The sequence below is a fragment of the Hypanus sabinus genome, chromosome 23, assembly GCF_030144855.1.
Source record: "Hypanus sabinus isolate sHypSab1 chromosome 23, sHypSab1.hap1, whole genome shotgun sequence".
In the NCBI taxonomy this organism is placed as follows: Eukaryota; Metazoa; Chordata; class Chondrichthyes; order Myliobatiformes; family Dasyatidae; genus Hypanus; species Hypanus sabinus.
Window position 1 is genome coordinate 26,161,574 of NC_082728.1, and position 23,227 is coordinate 26,184,800.

The window sequence follows — 23,227 nt, forward strand, 5'->3', positions numbered from 1 at the left end:
GCCAGAAAAGCTCTTAGCTGAGCTTGTTGTTCTTCACTATCCCCAACGTCGAGTTTGTCTAGAATTGACTTTAAATGGTGGTTATTGTATTCCTCCTTTACACAAACCGTCACTTGTTCAATGCCAGCTGAGATCTTACAGCACATTGGTGACCACTATCTATGCACTCTTCTTTCGACAGTATACCCAGCCAGGTCCCAGGTGAGAGCTTCTGGACAGAGGTTTACAACCTGTATTCGTACTGTATGACAAGAGACAATAAGCATGGGAATAACTACAAGACCACCCGGTCAAGGGGTGTTAAGTGGCTCAAGTAACAAATTATGGTCAGTACCAGCATCTCCAGAGGCTTTCCCAGCCACAACGGTAACTACAGATTCAGCAGGTATGTGCTCAGTATCTTTTCCTGATACTCGGACTACGGGTTTCTTTTCAGTAGTGCACATCTTCACTTTCTGCAAAACATCTCTGCAATTAGAATCCATCTTTCCTTCTAGTGTCACGTCAAATTCTGTGTAGACAAGTTGTCTATATTGGTTTGTAATGTTCATGCCTACAATGCACAGGATGGGATGTTCCGTCCTAACAGGATCCCTGACTACCAGAAAGACAAAATTGGGCACCTTCATGCTATTGCTTGAACCTCTAAGCTCTATGATACTCAAGATAAAGAACATCAAGACCATTTGTGGCTGTTAACCTAAGCCACTGAGCAGTGGACAACATCCTCTCCTCCTCTCCATTCAAGTGTTCTCAAAAGAACTGCTCAGCGATGGTGCTCACTTTACTACCTGTGTCCAAAAGTCAACAGAGGGTGACACCTGATATCTTGAGCTCAATGACAGCACATGTTCCTATGGCACTTTGCAGCAACTGGTCATGGGATGGCTGTATGTTACCCAAGTCTGTGATGTTCCCCCCAAATGCCCGACTCTCAACTTGAGGGGTGGAGGATTTAGGCTCCAAGTCCCTTGCATTTAGCTTCTGTGGGCAATTCTTGGTCAGATGCCCTCCCACCTGACATTTGAAACATGTTTGTTGCCGATTGTTTGTGAACCTAGGTTGTAACTCAGGTCTACAGCTAGCGGCATGTGCAATACCTCTCTGTAAGGCAAAATCTTTCACTGCTTGAGTCAACTCACTAATGGCTTTGCCCTACTCTGCAACTACCTTAAAGACATCACCTAGGGTGATAGACTTAGATTCCTGAGCTTTGAGAGCTAAGCACTATGCCTGGCTATTGCCACACTTGGATTTTACAGTCTTTACATTTCCTGAGGATTCTTCTCAAAACCACAGAGGAGCCTCTTCTCGCATTTCTATTATAGAGGACTTGGGGTTATTCCACACAAACCCGTGGAGCTCCCTTTTAAGGGAAGGGTCTCCGAACACCACCCTCTCTTTGGCCACAGCATCAGGGGAATGCTTCAGTAGCAAGTTAAGAGTTTGGGCTAGGGCATGAGAAAACTCTCATGTCTTCACCCTCACGCTGTTTGGCTGGGTGCCCTGCGGTTGCCGCTGTGAGCTTCCCTGAGCTAGGTGAACAAGTCATCAGCCTAGTCTTCCACTGTATCACTGCGCATATGCGCCTCTTCTGGAGCTGCACCCTGAGCAAAATCATACCGATCCAGGCCAGGCTGATTTCTAGCACAAAGCACGTGCTCGACTTCTTCAATAAAGTCATCAACAGGCCTCCCATCTTTCTCAACATCACCCGTCAATGGAGCAATGTGTCCTTCCTTTGGAACATATATGTAGGAGCTTTTGCCTAGTTTTGCTATAGTTGTCATGGCTCTCTCAAGCCTACTACGCAACTTTCTAATTTGTTCATTCAAATCAGGTTCAGGTTGCTCATGATGAAAATCGAGTCTTTGAAGTCTCTACAACAAGCCTGGGGAAGGGGTCGCTGACGGCTCCTGTAGAGAACACGATGACTTCACGGCCACAGTTGCTCTGGATCACCGTCACAGTTCTACGTCCGTCCCGATGTCCCAGCCCCGGCACGGTCTCCGCGCGATTACAGGCTCTCCTTCCCGTCCCATGGGAGCAGTTGACCTGCTCTTCACCACTACCGTATAATGTATTGTATATTGTACTATATGCAAAAAACAAAAACCCTCTAAACTGGATTGGAATTGCCCCACTCCTGGTACCAAAATTTGTAGCCCGGGGAAAATTACACAAGCGAGATAACAAATACCTTTTTCTGGTCTTTAAGTACTTCATCTGTTTTAAATGCAGAAAGAGACTATAGAAATAAAAACGACAAAATGAATGAGAAAAGCAGTTCCTGCTGTTATAATCCGAGTTTAATTTCGGACCACACCCGTTACGTATGCAGTATGAAAATAAAATATACAAAACCAATACGGTAGTGGCAATTCTAAAATAAAACAATACAAACAACATTAGAATACCACCAAAATTGTGAATACATCTCATTTTAACTAAGATAATTTTGGCACCACGTGCTTAACTTTCAAACACATAAAGACTGGACCTTGAAACGAGTTCTCCTCGCTCACGCCACGTGAGCAGAGATTAACATTCACATTCGGTCATGAAACAATACAGACAAAAATAAACTTTTGCAAGGACTTTTACACTATATTGCCTTGCAGTTGAATTAGTAAATAGACTAACTTACACGGCCGATAAGGAACATCACCCAATCCAGCGTTGATCAATTTACTCGCGAAAATCTAAAGCATCCACATGTTAAACACGTCAAATCACTGATATTCTTGACTTACAAACAAGAATAAACCAATTTACGTGGATATTATCAAATATTATTCACCTTTCCTCACCAAACCTAGGGAAAAGCACTCGACATCAGTCTCTACAACGCGGCAACTTTTCGATCTATTCCACACGTGCAGAATGACGTCACCATTTTATCTTAAAGGCGCAGGCAGCTATTTTAGCATTACCAAGGAGAATACATAAGTGCATTTTAACAATAAAGAATGATATTCATCGGTCACCTGGTTACAAACCCATGAACACTACCTCACTTTTTAAATATATTATTTCTGTTTTTGCTCTATTTTTAATATACATATATACTTACTATAATTTTTTCTTTCTATATTATCATGTACTGCTGCTGCTAAGTTAACAAATTTCACAACATATGCCGGTGATAGTAAACCTGATTCTGATTTGGATTCGCTTAACTCTACTTAAGTCCACTTTAAGTACATTTAATATCTCTAGTTTCAGTTTCCTAAGTTTCATCGCTTCAGGATTGTATGCTTTTCTAGTTGCCAATAAAGGATTCAATTAGTTTCTTCGACTGTTTGAACATTATTATTGGATTGATCAGAGGGCACGTCATGTCAGGATAACTCCCCGTGTGGTGGCTAGTGGCGGCTGTGTTTTGTTTGAGTAGCCACTACAGTCTGCTTACCCAAGCAACACACACACACACACAATGCTGGAGGGACTCTGCAGGCCAGCCAGGATCTATGGAGAAAAGGTACAGTCGACGTTTCAGGTCGAACCCCTTCTCCAGGATGAGGAAAAAAGGTGAGGAGCGGAATTGAAAGGTGGGGGGGGGGAGAGAAGCACAAAGTGATAGGTGAAACTTGGAGGGAGCGGGATGAAGCAAAGAGCTAGGAAGCTGATTGGTGAAATAGACAGAAAACCATGGAAAAAGGAAAGGGATGGGGGCATTGATTTATGCTTATCCAAATGTCTTTTAAATGTTATTAGTGAGTTATATTCTGACTAATCCATACTGTGAGAGCCTGCTTTTGATTCCAAAGCTGCTAGTGGTAAAACCCACAGTCTAGGAGTTTTGTTCTACAGACCTTGACCTATAATACCCCAGGGGCATGCGACATCTAAACCTGAACGAACCTATAGATCCCCCTCCCCCCACATACACACCTTCCGTTCCAATCCTAATGAAGGGTCTCCACCTGAAATGTCGACTGTTTCTTCTCCATAGATGCTGCCTAACCTGCTGAGATACTCCAGCATTTTGTGTTGCATGTAACATGTCTCTTCTCTGATTTTCACAGAGACGAAAACGCCCGATTCAGGATTTCCGCCCGAAATGTCGATAAATCCTTTCCCACCCCCAACAGTTCCTCAGGCGGACAATTCGCTGCTCCGGGTTCCGGCGCCCCGCAGTCTCCACTTCAATGGGTATTGTAACCGCGAATCGTCGGCAGGCGGCCTCTGTGAGCACCTGCCAACCGATGCCGTGTCGGCTCGGATTTCCTGCGCACGGAATCCAGTTTGAAAGTCTGTAGGGCTCTAGGATACAGACCAACATCGTATTCACACACAGCGGGGATCGACAGCAGCAACGCACCCCGCTGGTCCAGCCGCTGCGAATGGCGCCCGTTTTCTATACCTTAGCAATTAGAAGGCTGAACAGTCACAGGAGGGTGACCTCCAAAGAGGAATAAATATATTTTCTTTAATTGAGGGAAAAATCAAGCGGGAAGATTGCGTGCTGGTCCGGATTTGGAGATCTGAATCGGGCGGTTCATAATAAAGTTGTGTTGAGGGGTGTGCGAGAAGAAGGTGAGAGAGAGAGAATGTGAGGGTTAAGAGGACAGTCTGTGATCGTGACTAAGTGTCTGCGACCCACCGCCATGTAATCCCACCCCCATTGCCAACAACCATGAAGGACGGAGGAGAATCCAAAGACCAGCAGCTGACCGTAAGTTCACCCTAACCCTAATAAATAACAATTTATAAAATAGTGGCTAGAAACATCAAACAACATTCCACTCAAGGGAACGACGTTTAAACAGCTTTAACTTACAGGAAATGCATTTTGTGTACTCTTATTGTATGCGTTTGGTGTTGTAGTCTACCGGTAACGTCTGGGATAAAGGTTGAAAACAAATACTTAATTTTCTTGGAGTTTGCATGCAGGTGACTTAAGTAAAAACGATGGTTTCATATTTTTTAACTTAAACACTTAACTAAAAGCTAAATGTTTAAACTTTTCAGACATTTAAGATAAAATACACATCACTTTAGTTCGTATTTCTATTATGTCCGCATTTAAATAGTGTTTTATGTGTATGGTCTGATTTAAAACGTATTTCTATGAAGAAGAAACCAACCCCAGGAGTTTTGTTTTGCGAGTTAGAAATCCTGCATCTACCAGGAGCCCATTGTAAACAGATCTGAGATTGGTGTATTTCCAAAATGAGAATTTACCTGAATTGTTTTAAAGTGTCATTCAAATTACCTCAACATCCGTCCTGAGAAAACCATACATTTTCACTCATCCCTGTTATTTCTCCTTTGGAACCCTCCATTTCCAAATATTTTGCTTCACTTTCATGCTGGGAAAATCTGGTGGATCCGTGTGTATCTAACTCTAGCTTTAACCAATCCAACTTTCACTGAGAATACACGGATCCCGGCAAGACTACCTCCATGGTGAACCAGAACATTAAAGAGGTTAAATTCAATCATTTAATATTTAGACTGCATTTGATACAATGCAAACAAAGCAAGCAGCCAATTTACACTCAGGGATGTCCACAACGAGAAATGCGATAAACAACCACATTATATAGTTGTTTACATAGAACATTACAGCACAGTACAGGCCCCTTAGCCCTCAATGTGATGTCGACATTTTAACCTACTCTAAGATCAAACTAACCCTTCCCTCACAGATAGCCCAAATTTTCTATCATCCATGTGCCTATCTAAGAGCTTCTTAAATGTTTGGTGCATTTTGGGATTAAGAAAAAGTGGCGTCACCCGCTAGAGTGTTGCTCATTCAAAATAGTGAAGTGTTGTAAATATCCGCTTAAAGACCACATTTCAGAAGTTAGCAACTGAAGATCAAAATGAATTTAAAGCCAGATGAGCAGTAAATTTATTTGTGAGTGAATGAGAAAAGTGAATAATATGGTGCAAACAGAGTGCACGCAGCAAATATGCAAAATGAAAACCAGGTGGATAAAGACACAAATTAGTTAACGATAGTGTCAAGATGAAGATTGACACTCCTGTGGACTGTTCTGCTCTGGACCACGGCTTTCAGCCACAACCTTTAAGGGGAATTGTAGACAGATGGAAGGCATTTTCAGGAGGAATTCTCCAAATACTGAGACAAAAACAATGTTGTGAAGTATACTGATGAACCAGAAAGCTACATAATGAAGTAGAAAAGGGTGGTCGTGCACCAATCTTTATGGGTAATATTGCTTACATCAACTGAAAGCAAATTGTTTAGTGTGTTCAACTTGGAAACAGTAAGGTCTAGATTCCTGACTGAAAAATATTAAGAGATTCATATGATGGTAAGTATGATATTAGGCATATTTGTATTACACCAGGTGCAAAACCTGCCGGTCACAATTCATAGCCAGCTCCTTATGCATTGGAAGGGCAATTTATCCAGGAACCAAATGAATTGGTAACTAATAGAATTGGGTTGAAACAGAATCGAAATGATCAGGCTATGCTGGTCATGGTGGTACCCAAAGCAAACAAAAATGTGAGGCTCAGTGGCCACTCCAAGGTCATTCAAACAACAAGTGAGAGGATGAGCAAACTCCTCTCCCAGCACTGGTAGACATGCATGCAGAAGCAACCGGGGCAAAGATGGTTACAATATGGAATCTGTCTCATGCTTCAATACTTTACTCTGGCATGCCTCCAGGGGCTCTGACCAGCCAACATGCCACTTATCAACAGTGCAGGCCAGCACTTGCGGGAACAGTACTGCAAGTATGGACTTGGCTGAAGGAACCTTTTTGACAAATGGATTTAATTTTCTGTGGAAAGGGACATGCCAGTTTTCTCCTCCTGATTGTCATTTTAAGTGGTTAAGGATTAAACACAGTGTTCTCTACTGCCATGGAGCAGATGTTGGATGAGCTAAGAACAGCTTTTATTTCATGGTGTGCTACCCGCAATTGTGCCTGACCATTTCGCAAATAGCAATTTAAGAAGTTTTGAGGGTGGGGGGAAGCAAGCACATCTTAACTGACACACAGTGTAGTAGCTAAAATGGAGTAGGTTCAATTCCACAGTTGTGTAAGGAGTTTTACCTTCTCCCTGTGACCAAATGGATTTCCTCCGGGTGCTCAGTTTTCTCTCACGTTGTAAAGACACACGGGTTATTAGATGAACTGGTTACATGTAATTGGGCAGCGCAGGCATATTTGTCCGGAAGGCCCTATTATTGCGCTGTGTCTCTAAACTAAACTCAACTAAAAGTTCAGACATTTTATTTTGCTGAATTATACAACTACTTCACATTTTACTGTGGGGTGTACACCAAGCAAGCTTCATATCAAAGGGTTTAGAAAGGATGAGTTGAGAACAACTAAATCTTACTGACACTGGATTCTTACCCACACATTCAGCATGGGGTTCTCCGGAGCAATTTCTGAGTCCTTGTGTATTTGCTAAGATACCACATCTTGGCATGATATTGGAGGTGAACAACTTGGCTAGGAAGATGGCTGGCTTTGGAAGGTGAATTTTTAACACTACTTTCGGACTTTGTCATGCCCAAAAAGGTTTGCCAAAAAAATACATGCATTGAACTTCTTTATGTCACATAGAGTGAATTAGCTTATCTGAAGAATGGCCTTGAGAAAAGGAGAAGATAAATTATCCCCAATACTTCTGCATGAAGGTGGATGCAAAGACTTCAGCCTTGGTTTTTATACTCCAAAGCTAGAAATCATTGTCATTGAGGGTGCAATGTTAATGTGTCCACTTCCTCACAATTAATCGTCCACCACTCTTCGCTGCTGGATGTGGCTTTGATCTGACTGTGGCACCCCTTGGTTCTTTTATAGCTCATCTGCTACTTCCAATGTTGTTTGGCCTGTGTTGTAGCTTTATCAGATTGAAATAATTGTCTATGCTTGATATCAATTCTGGAATGCTGTTACTGCACTCATTACTGAAAGATGATTGGTTAACTGGTTTGAATACAAAGTAGAATGAGGGATGTGTCGCACCATGAGTTTATAGATGTGGTGGATAAAATAGTTCAGCAACAGATGGTCCATTATGCCTCACTGAAAGTCTGGTAGGTTTGTTCTGGATCTATCCCAACTGGCATGTAGGAGATTGACACCTCCAACAAGGACAGTGCAGTAGTCACCTCACACAAGCGCATCCACACAAGGTGAAATGGTACAGACAAGGTCAATAATGCCTTTTCCTCATGTTGATTCACACACCATCTTCCATGGGTACACACAGACATCAAAATCCTTTTAGAACTTTGCTAGTTTGGTCAGCGATGTTACCAAGCCTATTCTGGCGATGAACATTGACAATCTCCCAAATCTTTGTGCAGTTGCTGAGTTTTCTTCCCTGCTGTTTGTTCCAAGAGATATTCAACATTGAGGACTATTAATTCACTGCCATGAATCATGAATAAAAGATGTCATACCTTGGAGTCCAGATTCAATATTAAGGACTCCCAGAGCCGCTTATCTCTTGGGTCTGTCTTCAGGAGCCAAGCACCTACATTGGACATGCTTAGAGATGAGATCGAGGATTCCAGGACGTTGATAGAAAGATGCAAGTATGGCAATATCACTTGATTGATTAGTGTTGTTCTGCAGGTTTGGCAGCCTAAACGTTACTGAGAGGATTTTCAATGATTAATGGGCTGGGTGTTCCTTTGTCATGTTGAAATCAAGTTCCTATATTGATACTAGGTAGTTCATTCAATTTTAACATTACCACTTTTCAGTAGCTTGATAACATTTAAGAGACAAGTTCTTCGCTGTAGGTCTGCAAGACTTAGAAAGCATAGATTAAGCAGTCCAGAGGACTGGATCATCTTTGGAGACATGAGATCAAATCCCACCATAGCAGCAAGGAAACCTGTATTCAGTAAATTAAATAACTCTAGAAAGTGAGTAGTATGTTTCCTTCTTCAAAGAAGCCTGAACCTCGTATTTTTACAGCATGACAGCAATGTTTAGTATCCCTGATAATAGTTAATTCAGTTCACTGGCAGGATTTGACCTTATTATCCCCTGAAGTGCTCCAGACCAATAAGGACCATGGTGGTATCAATAATATAATCATGATACCAACTTGCCCTGTATTCATTTCAAAGCTGGACTTTTTTTTAATATGGTTCAAATGATCCTTAATTGTATGAATCTCTGCATCACTGCCTGGTTCAGAAATTGCACCATCTCGGATTGCAAGACCCTGCAGCAGATAGTGAGGTCAGCTGAGAAGATCATCGGGGTCTCTCTTCCTGCCATCATGGACATTTACACTATACGCTGCATCCACAAAGCAAACAGCATTATGAAGGACCCCATGCAACCCTCATACAATCTCTTCTCCCTCCTGCCATCTGAGAAAAGGCACCAAAGGATTTGGGCTCTCACGACCAGACTATGTAACAGTTTCTTCCCCCAAGCTATCAGACTCCTCAATACCCAGAACCTGGACTGACACCTTACTGCCCTATAGTCTTTGTTTATTATTTATTGTAATGCTCGCACTGTTTTGTGCACTTTATGCAGTCCTGGGTAGGTCTGTAGTCTAGTGTAATTTTTTTTCTGTGTTGTTTTTTACGTAGTTCAGTCTAGTTTTTGTACTGTGTCATGTAAAACCATGGTCCTGAAAAAACGTTTTCTCGGTTTTACTATGTACTGTACCAGCAGTTATGGTCAAAATGACAATTAAAGTGACTTGACTTGACTTGAATTCTGCTCTAAGCTGTTCATCATCAGCAGATAGGTAGTTGAATTTCTCACTATATAGGGCAGCTAACACCACAAGCAGAGACAAGTTAAGATTTACATTCTTTTTAACTCCATGTATACAGTATGCCCTCCAAATAAACTATAGGAGAGTCAGTCCGACATGGTAGCATAAGCACATTTGCTGGCATACAGCTTGTGGAATTTCAAGATCCATGAAACCAGGTATGTTATTAAAGCTAAATTGATAGTCTATTCTTTTAAAAGAAGTTTAAAAAGACTCCAAAGGAAAGGAATGCCACAGAAAACTCCACAGGGTCTTGCTTTCCACTTCTAATTTGTCCCAAAAATATTTTCTGCAAACTTTAGCTTCACATGAGAACTGTTCATTTGAGAGAAACTAAAAAAAAACTAGTAATAATAACTGATTTATAGAGCATTTTCACACAGACAATGTAGTTCAAAGTGTTTTACAATGGGATAAAGTGTAAACATGAAAATAAATAAAAATTCAAATAAAAGACAAAAGATGTTAATTAAAAACAAGGTTAAATAAATAGGTTTGAGCTGGCATTTGAAAGTGTCAATGGAGTACATTGGGTATATTCAAAGTGGCGCTTGATAGGCCTTTGATTACTAAAGACATCAAATGTTATGGGGAGAAGGCAGGACAATGGGGTTGAGAGGGATGATAAATCAGTCATGATGGAATGGCAGAGCAGACTCGATGGGCCAAATGGCCTAATTCTGCTATTATATCTTATGGTCCTGTGGTCTTACTTACAAGCTGATAAGCAAAGCAGGAACAGGAACCTTTGAGAACACGTGGGAGAAAAGAATGAGACTCTGTAATTGGTGGGGAACCTCTCTGATAATGAGCATGGTCCACAGTGCCTACATTATAGTGTTATCTTCCTATCTCTGATTACACTGGCATCCTTCAAGACCGGTAGCAGAGCCTGCCAAAATTATCCCTGTGAACTTGGCATCCTTTGAGTGGAGACAGGTTTCTCTTATGTTTTCAATGAAGTGAGGACAGGTTTCTTTGAAGAACAATCAGATTCTTTTTCAACAGACTGGTAATCAGAGGATTAATTATTTTTGCTATTCAGCTGAATAAGTCGAGAACAGTAGTCCCTTGTTGGCTGAAGTCATTTATCTGGACACAGCCTGAAAAAGAAGACTATTAGAATTTAATCCAGCATGACACTCCTTCCATGATTCCAACCATCATAAATAGACAATCATTTTGAAAACCACAAAAAGTTGCCAAGAACATTTGATCTGACAGTTTCGCTAACAAAAAAGGGTCACCTTCTTGACAATAATGGCTGTGGCATGTATCCATTTCAAATGAAAAACAAATATAACAGGAAGTATGCATAATAGAACTGCTGTTACACCAACTCTTCAATAGTGCCCTGTGTCAGGTTCTCATAATTTGACTAAAGATACAAAGCCACATTTTTAATTAACAACAGGGTTTTGACCTGAGAATGGCAGATCATGGTCTGTATCAAGGAGTTTGTTTAGTTGGCAAATCTGCTGATTTAGTTCCTGTTGGTTGATTTGGAACACCAAATTATTGGAACATCTTCCAAGAAGAAATGAGGATCCTCACTAACGTTAACTCCTTGCAAAACAAAAACTAATACCCCCTTCACATTGAAGGTTTGCGTGGTGGGAGTAAAGTTTAATTATGACCTATCCACTGTCAAAATGAACCTTAGCCCAAGCACTTTGTAAATAAATATCAGGCTCAATCCAACCACAACCTATATATTTGGGTCCCAGGCTGTGAGGAAAGACCTGCTGCTCTGGTTCAGGGTATGGGGGCATGCAATGAGTGAGTATATTTAAAGGAGAGGTTGATAGCTTCTTGATTAGTCAGGGCATAAAACGATATGGGGTGAAGGCAGGGGATTGGGGCCGAGAGGGAAAATGGATCAGCCATGACAAAATGGTGGAGCAGACTTGATGAGCCAAATGGCTTAATTCTTCTCCTATATCTTACGGTTATTATCTCTCAGAACCCCTCTGCTTGGGCTGTTCGATCTAACAATGTGGCCAGTTCAGGGCTGCCGCCCAGCCTCGGTTCCTGAGTGTCTCCTCCCAGTCCGCCAGGCCCTATCTTGGGGATTGTATCCACACAACGACCACTCATCAATACTTTTAACCAGAGGTGATTTTTAAAGTATTTACTACTGAAGAGTCAGTCTGGCCCAGTTTGGTTCAATCCAGCCTGCATTCTAAGACCTGTATTTAGTTTTCAAACAAACCTGGGCCCAATACATAATCCTTAGTCCCTTCACACTAGGGTCAGCTAGCATGGTTCAAGGGTGTATCTGGGGTGTAATCTATCTGGGATTATTGAGGGCCAGTTATTCACCTGAGGTAGGATGCATTAGAGTTACCATTGTGTTGTCTAAGGTTGTCAAGACTCCAGGCAGAAAAAATGTAAATGAAGTACCTGGTCATTAAAGTATAAGTTCATATCACTGGTGAAACCCAAGGCAAAATACCTAATCTGGAATTCACCGAGGAATGAATTTGTTAAGATTCTATGTGTCCCATGAAAGAGTTGAACAACCATAAGATATGCCAAATAACTAGATGCAAAAATAGCCCACTTGGCCTAGGGCAAGTGCATAATGCAATACGGTATTAGTTGTTAGGATCACCAATATACAAGTGTGGTCCTATGAATAAATGAAGCAATGTTTAAACTACTTCTGCTGCCCAGATCCAGTGCCTTCATGAAAAACATTTGCACTCCATATTGACTGCCAATGGTGGTATTGTCTCTATTGGTGCCTTCAGTAACAAGCTCTGTTTCTGTTTTGCACAGGTGGCCCTTCGGATTCGGCCCATCAATGAGGCAGAAGTGGAGGAAGGTGCCTCAATCATTGCTCACAAAGTTGATGAGCAGGTCAGTGTTGATGACTACTTCTAGATCAAACTAATTTTAACAGAGCTTTAAATCTACTCTGTTGTTTTCCTCTCCCCTATAGTTCAAATTTATCCTCAAAAGGCTGTTCATTGTTGCCTTTATATATAAAAAAAGCGCCCAATCTATTGTGCTTTCCAAAGAATTTGGAATACTTTTGTGTGGAACTAGTAACAGTTGGCTGTTGCTCTCTTCTATCTCAATAGCAACTAAGTATTTAGAACTGTGTTCACTTTTCCATGGTATGTAAAGTTAGGGCACATTTTCTAAGGGAGAGTGACAAGAAGCAAATGTGGTTTTGAATGAATCAATGACGATTGTACTGTAAGTAGTCTGACAGTGAATGGGAAGAAGTTGTTAATTTATTTTAAGTTGTCCCCAAAGTTATGTAGTGAGATTGGTTGATTGGAAAGAAACATGACAGAAGGAATTTCGGAAGGAATTCACAAAAACGCTGGAGGAGTTCACAAAACCTTAAAGCAGAATACCTGACCTGTCGGGTTCCTTTGGCATTTTGTGTGAGTTACTAGAAATTTCCAGCATCTGTAGTCTTTCTTGAGTCAGGAATTTATGAAGTTGTTTCTACACCAGTTTTTGAATGCCAATCTTTTTCCAAAGTACTGATGTTTTTTCTGGAGTTGAGTGAAGAGACATAGACAATCTGAAATAATGCAGCAAATAGAGATGAGAAATAATTTCCATCCACTTGAAGACTGGGGCAGATTAAATGCAAACAGCTATACTTGGAAGAATAAGAAAGGAGCTGGAGAGAATCTGTGGCTGAACTTGAGAGGAAATTACAGACAATGTAAGTAATAGGACACGCACAACAAGCTGGAGCAACTCAGCAGGTTGGGCAGCATCCGTTGAAACGAGCAGTCAACGTTTCGGGCTGAGACCTTTCGTCAGGACAATCCTGACAAAGGGTCTCAGCTCGAAATGTTGACTGCTCCTTTCAACAGATGCTGCCCAACCTGCTGATTTCCTCCAGTTTGTTGTATGTGTTGATTTGACCCCAGCACCTGCAGTGTACTTTGTGTTTACTGTAAGTAATAGGACTTGCTTGGAAAATGAGTACCTCATGCAAATAATAATGGCTGCATAAATCACAAAGTAAAATGCTTAAGCGAGGACTCTACACAGATAATTATTGGAAAACTATTCTGCAATAATTCTTCATGGAACTCCAGCACATCTCTATTAGATCTCCCCCAGGTGTAATGTGATTTATTTTAATTCCAGTGAGGAGCATAACATAGCTTCCTACATAAACCACAGGGGTTTACTTATGCTTTCTGGTCTATCCGTACCTAATCTCCATGATTATATTAAAGATTAGCCATGACTCTTAATTATGATTTCATCATGCAAGTTGATACTTACCATGTGATCTTGTTTCTTCCTATTAAATAAACTATCATTTTGTAAAATAAAACTGAGCGAGATGACAAAAGACAAGGTTTTCTTCTCCCTTTCAAGTTAAGGGATTGCCTTGAGTAGTCATCTGGGTTTTTAAATTTTTTAAAGGCATTTTTCTTTATGGTTTTGTGAGTTTCTGAATGTCAGAACATTTTAAGCACTTGTCAGCTTTGATAGTACATTAAGCCACAGGAATGAGTACTTCTTCCTATAAATGTTGCCTGACTTGCTGCATTCCACCAGCATTTTGTGTGTGTTGAATGAGTTGAATAGTTGTCAAAGTTTGTTTCTCCTTTCTGTGACAGAGTTTGTTGTACCACACCCGCCTCTAGCCCTCAATCCCCTGATATGATGGCAATGTGCTGCAGAGTGTCCTGTAGGTATGACAGGCTCAGTACAGGACTGGTGATGAATATCAATCATATCATCTAAGATTATTGCATATCATTAAAGTATAACGTGACAAAATTTAATTTAATCAAGAACTAAAATCACATAACACAATTGAACCTGATAGAAATTTGTTTACAATTTTATGTAGTTTTTTTTCTGGTTTCATTCACAGGATGCAGCCACCTTTTGTAATGCCAGCATTTATTGCCCATCTTTACTTGCCCTTGAGTAATGGAGACTATTAAGAATCAATGGTACATCTTCAATTGCATAATATCCAGCCTAGGGAAAAAGATGCAAGATTTCCTTTGCTGGAGGACATTGGTTTTCTAGAATGATTTTTACTACTCGAAGTACTTTTCTGATGAATGTGCCTAAGATCAGCTTTTTTCCTAAAATAAAATCCAAATTGATTTAATAACTTGATATAAATGTCACAGCTGCAATGGTAGAATTTGTGCTCATATTTCTGGGTCAGTGGCTGGTGATCTAGTAACTTAAGACCTACACTGCCATTCCTGTAAATATTGGCAGTGAGTCTCCCCTCTATTTTTTTCTGTATTTTTGTGTTAAACTTAACTGTGTGTGAGATGATGGAGCTGACTTGCATCAGAACATCTTCATCTAATGCAATAAATTAGACTTGACAGATTCACGTCTCACTGTTATAGCAAATAGTGTGTCAGAGCCCCACCTTGCTGCAATGGCCACTTGGCCTTTTAGCAGGTGCTATAGATGTGACAGCATTTTAATTATATTTTTACTGTTGGTCCCAGTATCCCTGAATTTTAATTTTCTAAGATGTGCTGTGTGATTCAGAGCAAATACTATCACTGTAGTGGTTTTAAAATGCAGGACATTAAGACGTGTTGGCCTGCAAGGCAACAGCAGGGATTTATTTCAGCAAATGCTAGAATTACTAACTGTCCATACTATGTTACATTATTTATCATGGTTGATAACTCTAAGCACCTGTGCAAAGAACAGGTTTTAATCTGATGCGCTCCCTTGATGGAAGAGGTGAGATAAATCTCTTACTGCATTAATGGGAAAAAAAATTGTCAACAGAGTTTACAATTGTGTTTACGCATCAGATTATATTACACAGGAGCCCAATTTAGTAATGCTTTCTGGTTGCAGAGTTAATGTGCTAATCAGATTGTCAGCAAAGGATCAGCTCAACAATTTATTGTATATTTTCTTTTATGGAATTTTTTTTATTTGTGAGCAACTTTTTCTCTTCTTGTCCTAAAAACATGCCAGGCAAAGATTCATGAGTGATGGTTCCTGTAGATGCTTCATCCAAGTTTTCATGGTGTTGGTGAATATGTGGAAGAAGTTGGTAGTACAGCCAGACATTGGGTGGTAACACGCTGGACCTGGTTTACTGATCCAATCCTGAACATCTGGTTCCTAACACGGCATCAGCATCATTTCTGTGGTCATTTTGCAAGTCAGATAAACAATGACTGCAGGCACCATGAAGTTAGACCTGACCATGCAAAATCTTTTTGATGTTTCCCTGTTGATATAAAGAAACACAATAAGGTACAATGAATTAAAACACAAAATAAATTCCTGTGGAATCACATTTCACTGTTTATTAAATTTAAAAAAAAATTAAAATAAGATTTATAAAAAGACGAGCCACAATATTCTTTCCCAAGTTGCTACTCTCAGAAATGGAAACATTTCATATATGAATGTACAACTCATGTTCTCAGTATTAATTATTTATTGATATTTAATTTAAATAATTTGTCTTCTTTTGCGCATTGGTTGTCAGTCTTCATTTATGTATAATTCTATAGTAGTTCTTTATTTTCCTGTAAATGCCTGCAAGAAATTGAATCTCAAGGTCGTATGTAGTGACGCATATATACTTTGACAATAACATTACTTTGATTCTAACTTTATATGCCTGCCAACTACATAGGGCCAGAACTTGGTTTGTAATTGGTAGCATCAATTGTTTGACCTACAACACCCTTCAAAGATTGTTTGACTGACTTCTCATTAAATATATTCTGAAAATCCTGACTTTAGATCATGTTTTTGGGACACGTGACGTATGCGGGACAGTACAGCAAGGTACATATCCTTTGACCCACAATGCCAAACTTATAACCTACTCCAAGATCTAAAGTTGTAAGATTTTGCTGTAATGAAAGTGTGTTGAAAGGGCTATAAAGTTAGAGTGCAACAAATCATAAAAAATAGCACTCTGTGGTTGCTTAGTTGCCCTGGAGTTAACTAATTTTCCACTGTTTACTTGAAATATTAATGGCCTGGAATTTATGTTTATAGAATCTCGCTGCGTAATGGTTGAGATATTATGTAAGCAGTTGGCTGGGTGATAATGCGGCTAGCAGCAAATAGATTTACCTTTGAAGACTCAAAATTAGATAAAAATTTATAACCTTCATTAAATGGGGAAGGTATGTTTTATCATATTTTTAATTCTCTTAATATCTTTGGTGACTAACAAATGAGGATGAAAACTGTGGAGATAATTAGTATAGGTATCATGAAGTATGAATATTATATTTTCTTGATACCTAACATAATTATAGGCTCCAAAAAAAGCATTCCGTATTTCCCATAACAGATATTCTTCCTTTTCCTACAACATCCCTATGACCTGTTTGAGAGAGATTCACTTAAGTCAAATTAAGAACAGCATTTTCTATTGAGCCATGCACATTATGAACCCAAATTCATTTTTTGTAGGACCCCAGCTGTAGTTAGCACTACATTTCCCATAATTTAAATGAATTTTGATCCTAAGTCTCATAACAGAAAGGGTTTTTTTTTAAAAACCTTTTGGTTTTACTTCAACCTTAGGTTGAAAACAAGATGGGTGGTGGTGGTGGTGGTGGTGGTGGTGTGTGAGTGTGTGTGTGTGTGTGTGTGTGTGTGTGTGTGTGTGTGTGTGTGTGTGTGTGTGTGTGTGTGTGTGTGTGTGTTGATAGGGTGGACAAGCAGTGCTGAGGCAGAGGTGAATGAAGGGGAATCACATATTGCAGAAATGAATTTGCATATTGAAAAATATTCCTGTCCTAGACAGGATACAACAAATGTTCACTGGATCGACGTAAGGTGATGAGCTGCCCAAAGTGGAGAAATTCAAAGTTAAATCTATATTCTCTGCAGTTTGGAAATATTAAATGTGATCTACTGAAACATTTATGATTCTGAGCAATATGGATGGTTAGATGTTGTGAGACTTTTTCTTCCCACTCAAAATGCTCAAACCAGGGGCCATAGGTTCAAAATATTGAGCACTGATATAAAGTGAAATTTCTGCAATCAAAACTTGTAAATCTTTGCAGATCCCCTCCCTAAATGACAATGAACATTCAGATTAAAATAATTAGATTTAATGTAGTCACAGAATGTGCAAACAGGAAAGGAAAGAGATATAAGAATCCAGGAAGGACCTTATTAAATTGAACACCCTTCAAAGGATGCTTGATTTGACTGACTCCTCTTGTTATATATATTCTTAAAATCCTGACGTTTGATCATGTTTTTTAGGACATAGGACAGATGTAGGACTATACAGCTCAGTACCCATCCTTTGGCCCATAATATTGTGCCAAACTTATAACTTCTGTCCCTTCCCTCCACATAGCCCTCTATTGTTCTATCATCCATGTGCTGGCTTCATTACTGTGGAGACACTACCCAAACAAGGATGTGTAAGGCAGAGTCACCAGCTTGACTCTTAGAATGCTAGAGTTGACGTATGAGGAGAGATTTAGCGAACTGATAGAGTCATAGACACTATAGCACAGAAACAGGACCTTCATCCCATCTAGTCCATGCCAAACTATTAATTTATCTATTCCCATTAACCTGCACCCAGACCATAGCCCCCTACTTACCCCTCCCATCTAAGTACCTATCCAAATTTATCTGAAATGTTAAAATCAAACGCACCTCGATAACTTCCACTGGCAGCGTGTTCCATACTCTCACCACCCGTTGAGTGAAGAATTTCCCCCTCATATTCCCCTTAATCATTTTACCTTTCATCCTTAACCCATGACTTCAAATCTCACCCAACCTCAGTGGAAAAAGCTTGCTCGCATTTACTCCTCACGATTGTGTATACTCCTATCAAATCTCCCCTCATTCTTTTACATTCTAGGGAATAAGGTCCTAACCTATTCATCCTTTCCCCATAATTCATGTCCTCAAGTCTTGGCAACATCCTAGTAAATTTTATCGGCACTCTTTCAATCATTGACATCTTTGCTGCAGGTAGGTGACCCAAAATGCACACAGTACTCCAAATTAAACCAAACCCAAGTCTTAGACAACTTCAACACAACATCTTCACTCCTGTACTCAGTACTTTGATTTATGAAGGCCAATGTGCCAAAAGCTTTCTTTATGACCCTACCTACCTGTAGCCCTTCTGCTCTCTGTGTAAGACCTACTCTGGTTTGTCCTCCCAAAGTGCAACACCTCACACTTGTCTGCGAAATTTCATCTGCCATTTTTCAGCTCATTTTTCCAGCTGGTCCAGATCTCGCAGCAAGTCTTTATATTTCATTATTCATTTTTAACATTCTACAACTTAAGAAATATACAGTATACCAGATTGGATTGCCAGGTTTTGATTTTTACTAGGAAGAATTGATAAATATTGATTTCACCTTGTACTCAAGGACTGATGAAAAGTATTTCCATCACAATGAATATGAATTCATTATTGTATGTGTTCCAGTGACTAAGAAAAGAGATGACATTTAATGTATTTTTAGTTCATTTTATTACGTATAAAGGTGACATTACAACCAAATGAACACACTAAATGAATGTAGATATGGTTAGTTGATTTATCCATTTCTACTTTTAATAATATAACATTTTTGATAAAATGTTCTCCACTATACCTCTAACTTCGTGCAATTCTCAAAGTTTGAATCAAACATTATTAAAATAATGAGCATTGGGTTCTTCCAAACCAAGCACTAGAATTGATGGTTAGATATGCCAGCAAGAGAGATCTTAAAAGAACACTTAGTTTGTTTGAAATTAACAGATATCCGGCATCATCAAGAGTAACAAAGCTCAAAATCAGATGGTTTGATTGTTAAAGGCTCCAAGTCAGAGAAAGCCAGCTTTTGAGTTCCATTGAGTTAGCAATTGCAATCAAAGGTTTCAGGGAGACATTAGAGCTCTATCTTAGCTATCAACTGAGTATCCATAATCAACAAACCCGCTGAGGCAGGCATCAGTGACAGCTGTGGGTTATTTTTATTCTGCTTGTCTGGTAAATCTAATACAATTGAACTGAGCCTCAACTTCATGGCCCTTTGTACTGTTATATTGGTGTAAACTGAGATAGGTCAGCAGATGTGATTGGCATCTGCTCACATTGACCTGTTGCCCGTCACTGTCTCATCTCATGCATAACTAAAATGTCACAATTGCATTTTGGATTTAAAGGAGTATTCGGCCCCACTAATAATAAACTTAAGCAGTTTGACTGATGCAAGAGTGTTATAGATTGCGCATCTGAACTTTACGCTAAAGTCCGTTATCCTTCGATAACTCATTTGCTGCTAAAAAATCAATGCAGGATTTAAATTTGTCCTTCTCAGGATTGATTGGTGTTAAGTCAATCTTGCGCACCTGTAGCTATGCACTAAATTCATCCTTGCTGCTGAATACATAGTAGAATCTTTAAACCTCTATGGCAATGATAGCTGTTTAACTGCCTCCCCTTCTCCCTGAAGTTTTATAGTTGGGCCAACTTTTTAACCTACTCTCAGGATCAATCTAACACTTCCCTCCCACATGGACCTCCATTTTTCTTTCATGCATGTGTTTTTCTAAAGCACTCTAAAATTTCCCTGAAGTATCTGCCCCAACCACCACCCTGGCAGAATGTTGTTCTCCTGGTGTCTCCTCTAAGCTCTGCAAATCCTTTAAGTTCTTTCAAGAGCCTATTCTATTCTCTTTTGAAAACAATGATTGATCCTGTTTCCACCATTCATGCACTAAGTGAATTCCAAATCATATCATTTCTGTCGTCTTCATTTCTTTTTTGCAAAATGTACCGTTTCACACTTCTCTGCATTAAAGTTCATCTGCCACTTGTTTGCTGGAGCACAACTGCTAATGCAGTGTTTATTTTACCAAACTTTCTGACATCTACATATTTAGACACATTACTCTGCTCACCCATGTCCAGTACAAGTCATTAATATGTGTTTAAAAGAAAACACGAGGGCTTTGGCGGCTTGGCGATGTTTGAGAGTAGGGTGGAGTAAGGTTACATATAATTATCAGGAATATTTATTTTCTCTATTAACTTGTTTATTTTCTTAACTTGTTTTTATTTTTTGGCCATCGACCTGACTGATGATATTGAGATCAGGATGAAACCCGACAAAAGAATGTGTTGCATGAGTAAATACCTAATTGTTAAACTTTGTCTATATGTATCCTCACAACTTGCTGCAGTTTGTAATGCTACACGTTGCTATATCTTGCAATTTGCATATGTTAATTATGAAGTTCTGAAGGGTCTCAACCCGAAATGTTGACTACCTACTCTTTTCCGTAGATGCTGCTGACCTGATGAGATCATCCCTCATTTTGTGTGTGTTGCTGTTAATTAAAGTCCAAACATCTTCCTTTGAAAGCCTCTGATTTTAAAAAAACCCTCAAAAGAAATAATGATAAGTTCAGATATATCATAGTGTATCAAAGCTTTTGTTTTGTACATTGAATAAGTGCCTTTACAGTATTGCTACTGTAATTGATTTTGGGGTTCATTTGGTGACTTGTATGCACTTACACCTGAGATCTTCCTTTGTTATGCTCTTGGACATTCATTTTATAAAGATGCTTTTCATTCTAATTGTTTCAAAATACCTATAATATTTGTTATCACTGCAGATATCATGCTTCAATACTGCTCTTATGCAATGATCTGGATGTTTTTTTCTCCTTGTGGTTGGTAATTGCTGTAACTGAGTAACGCAATCCAAAAATGCAAATCAAGCTGGTGCAATATAATATGCTATGACTAAATCATGAACTCTGTTCTTTCTACCCTAAAAGAATAAGGGACTGGGCAAATGTCAGACAACATGAGTTGGCATCAGCATTTTTAGAGATGGGGACATGAAATTTGATATTCATTATACCCCCAGCAGCTCTGTTGCAAGATTAGGTACCTGGGAAGCCACATGCAGAAGTCCACGTGTGCATAGCTGCAGTACCTGGGAAGCCACATGCAGAAGTCCACGTGTGCATAGCTGCAGTACCTGGGAAGCCACATGCAGAAGTCCACGTGTGCATAGCTGCAGTACCTGGGAAGTCACATGCAGAAGTCCGCGTGTGCATAGCTGCAGTACCTGGGAAGCCACATGCAGAAGTCCACGTGTGCATAGCTGCAGTACCTGGGAAGCCACATGCAGAAGTCCACGTGTGCATAGCTGCAGTACCTGGGAAGCCACATGCAGAAGTCCACGTGTGCATAGCTGCAGTACCTGGGAAGCCACATGCAGAAGTCCACGTGTGCATAGCTGCAGTACCTGGGAAGCCACATGCAGAAGTCCACGTGTGCATAGCTGCAGTACCTGGGAAGTCACATGCAGAAGTCCACGTGTGCATAGCTGCAGTACCTGGGAAGCCACATGCAGAAGTCCACGTGTGCATAGCTGCAGTACCTGGGAAGTCACATGCAGAAGTCCACGTGTGCATAGCTGCAGTACCTGGGAAGTCACATGCAGAAGTCCACGTGTGCATAGCTGCAGTACCTGGGAAGCCACATGCAGAAGTCCACGTGTGCATAGCTGCAGTACCTGGGAAGTCACATGCAGAAGTCCACGTGTGCATAGCTGCAGTACCTGGGAAGTCACATGCAGAAGTCCACGTGTGCATAGCTGCAGTACCTGGGAAGTCACATGCAGAAGTCCACGTGTGCATAGCTGCAGTACCTGGGAAGTCACATGCAGAAGTCCACGTGTGCATAGCTGCAGTACCTGGGAAGCCACATGCAGAAGTCCACGTGTGCATAGCTGCAGTACCTGGGAAGCCACATGCAGAAGTCCACGTGTGCATAGCTGCAGTACCTGGGAAGCCACATGCAGAAGTCCACGTGTGCATAGCTGCAGTACCTGGGAAGCCACATGCAGAAGTCCACGTGTGCATAGCTGCAGTACCTGGGAAGTCACATGCAGAAGTCCACGTGTGCATAGCTGCAGTACCTGGGAAGCCACATGCAGAAGTCCACGTGTGCATAGCTGCAGTACCTGGGAAGCCACATGCAGAAGTCCACGTGTGCATAGCTGCAGTACCGGGAAGTCACATGCAGAAGTCCACGTGTGCATAGCTGCAGTACCTGGGAAGCCACATGCAGAAGTCCACGTGTGCATAGCTGCAGTACCTGGGAAGCCACATGCAGAAGTCCACGTGTGCATAGCTGCAGTACCTGGGAAGTCACATGCAGAAGTCCACGTGTGCATAGCTGCAGTACCTGGGAAGCCACATGCAGAAGTCCACGTGTGCATAGCTGCAGTACCTGGGAAGCCACATGCAGAAGTCCACGTGTGCATAGCTGCAGTACCTGGGAAGCCACATGCAGAAGTCCACGTGTGCATAGCTGCAGTACCTGGGAAGCCACATGCAGAAGTCCACGTGTGCATAGCTGCAGTACCTGGGAAGCCACATGCAGAAGTCCACGTGTGCATAGCTGCAGTACCTGGGAAGCCACATGCAGAAGTCCACGTGTGCATAGCTGCAGTACCTGGGAAGCCAC

At 40.6% G+C, this 23,227-nt stretch overlaps 1 protein-coding gene across 1 annotated transcript in view; it reads left to right on the forward strand.

Annotated features, from left to right (window-relative positions):
- Positions 1-4,265: 4,265 nt before the first annotated feature.
- kif19 (kinesin family member 19) overlaps positions 4,266-23,227 on the forward strand; it is a 207,603-nt gene continuing 188,641 nt past the window's right edge. The window contains exons 1-2 of the mRNA XM_059948568.1: positions 4,266-4,678; positions 12,532-12,612. Of these exons, the coding sequence (XP_059804551.1) occupies positions 4,640-4,678; positions 12,532-12,612 (120 nt within the window). The 5' untranslated portion in view covers positions 4,266-4,639. The remainder of the gene's footprint in view (positions 4,679-12,531; positions 12,613-23,227) is intronic.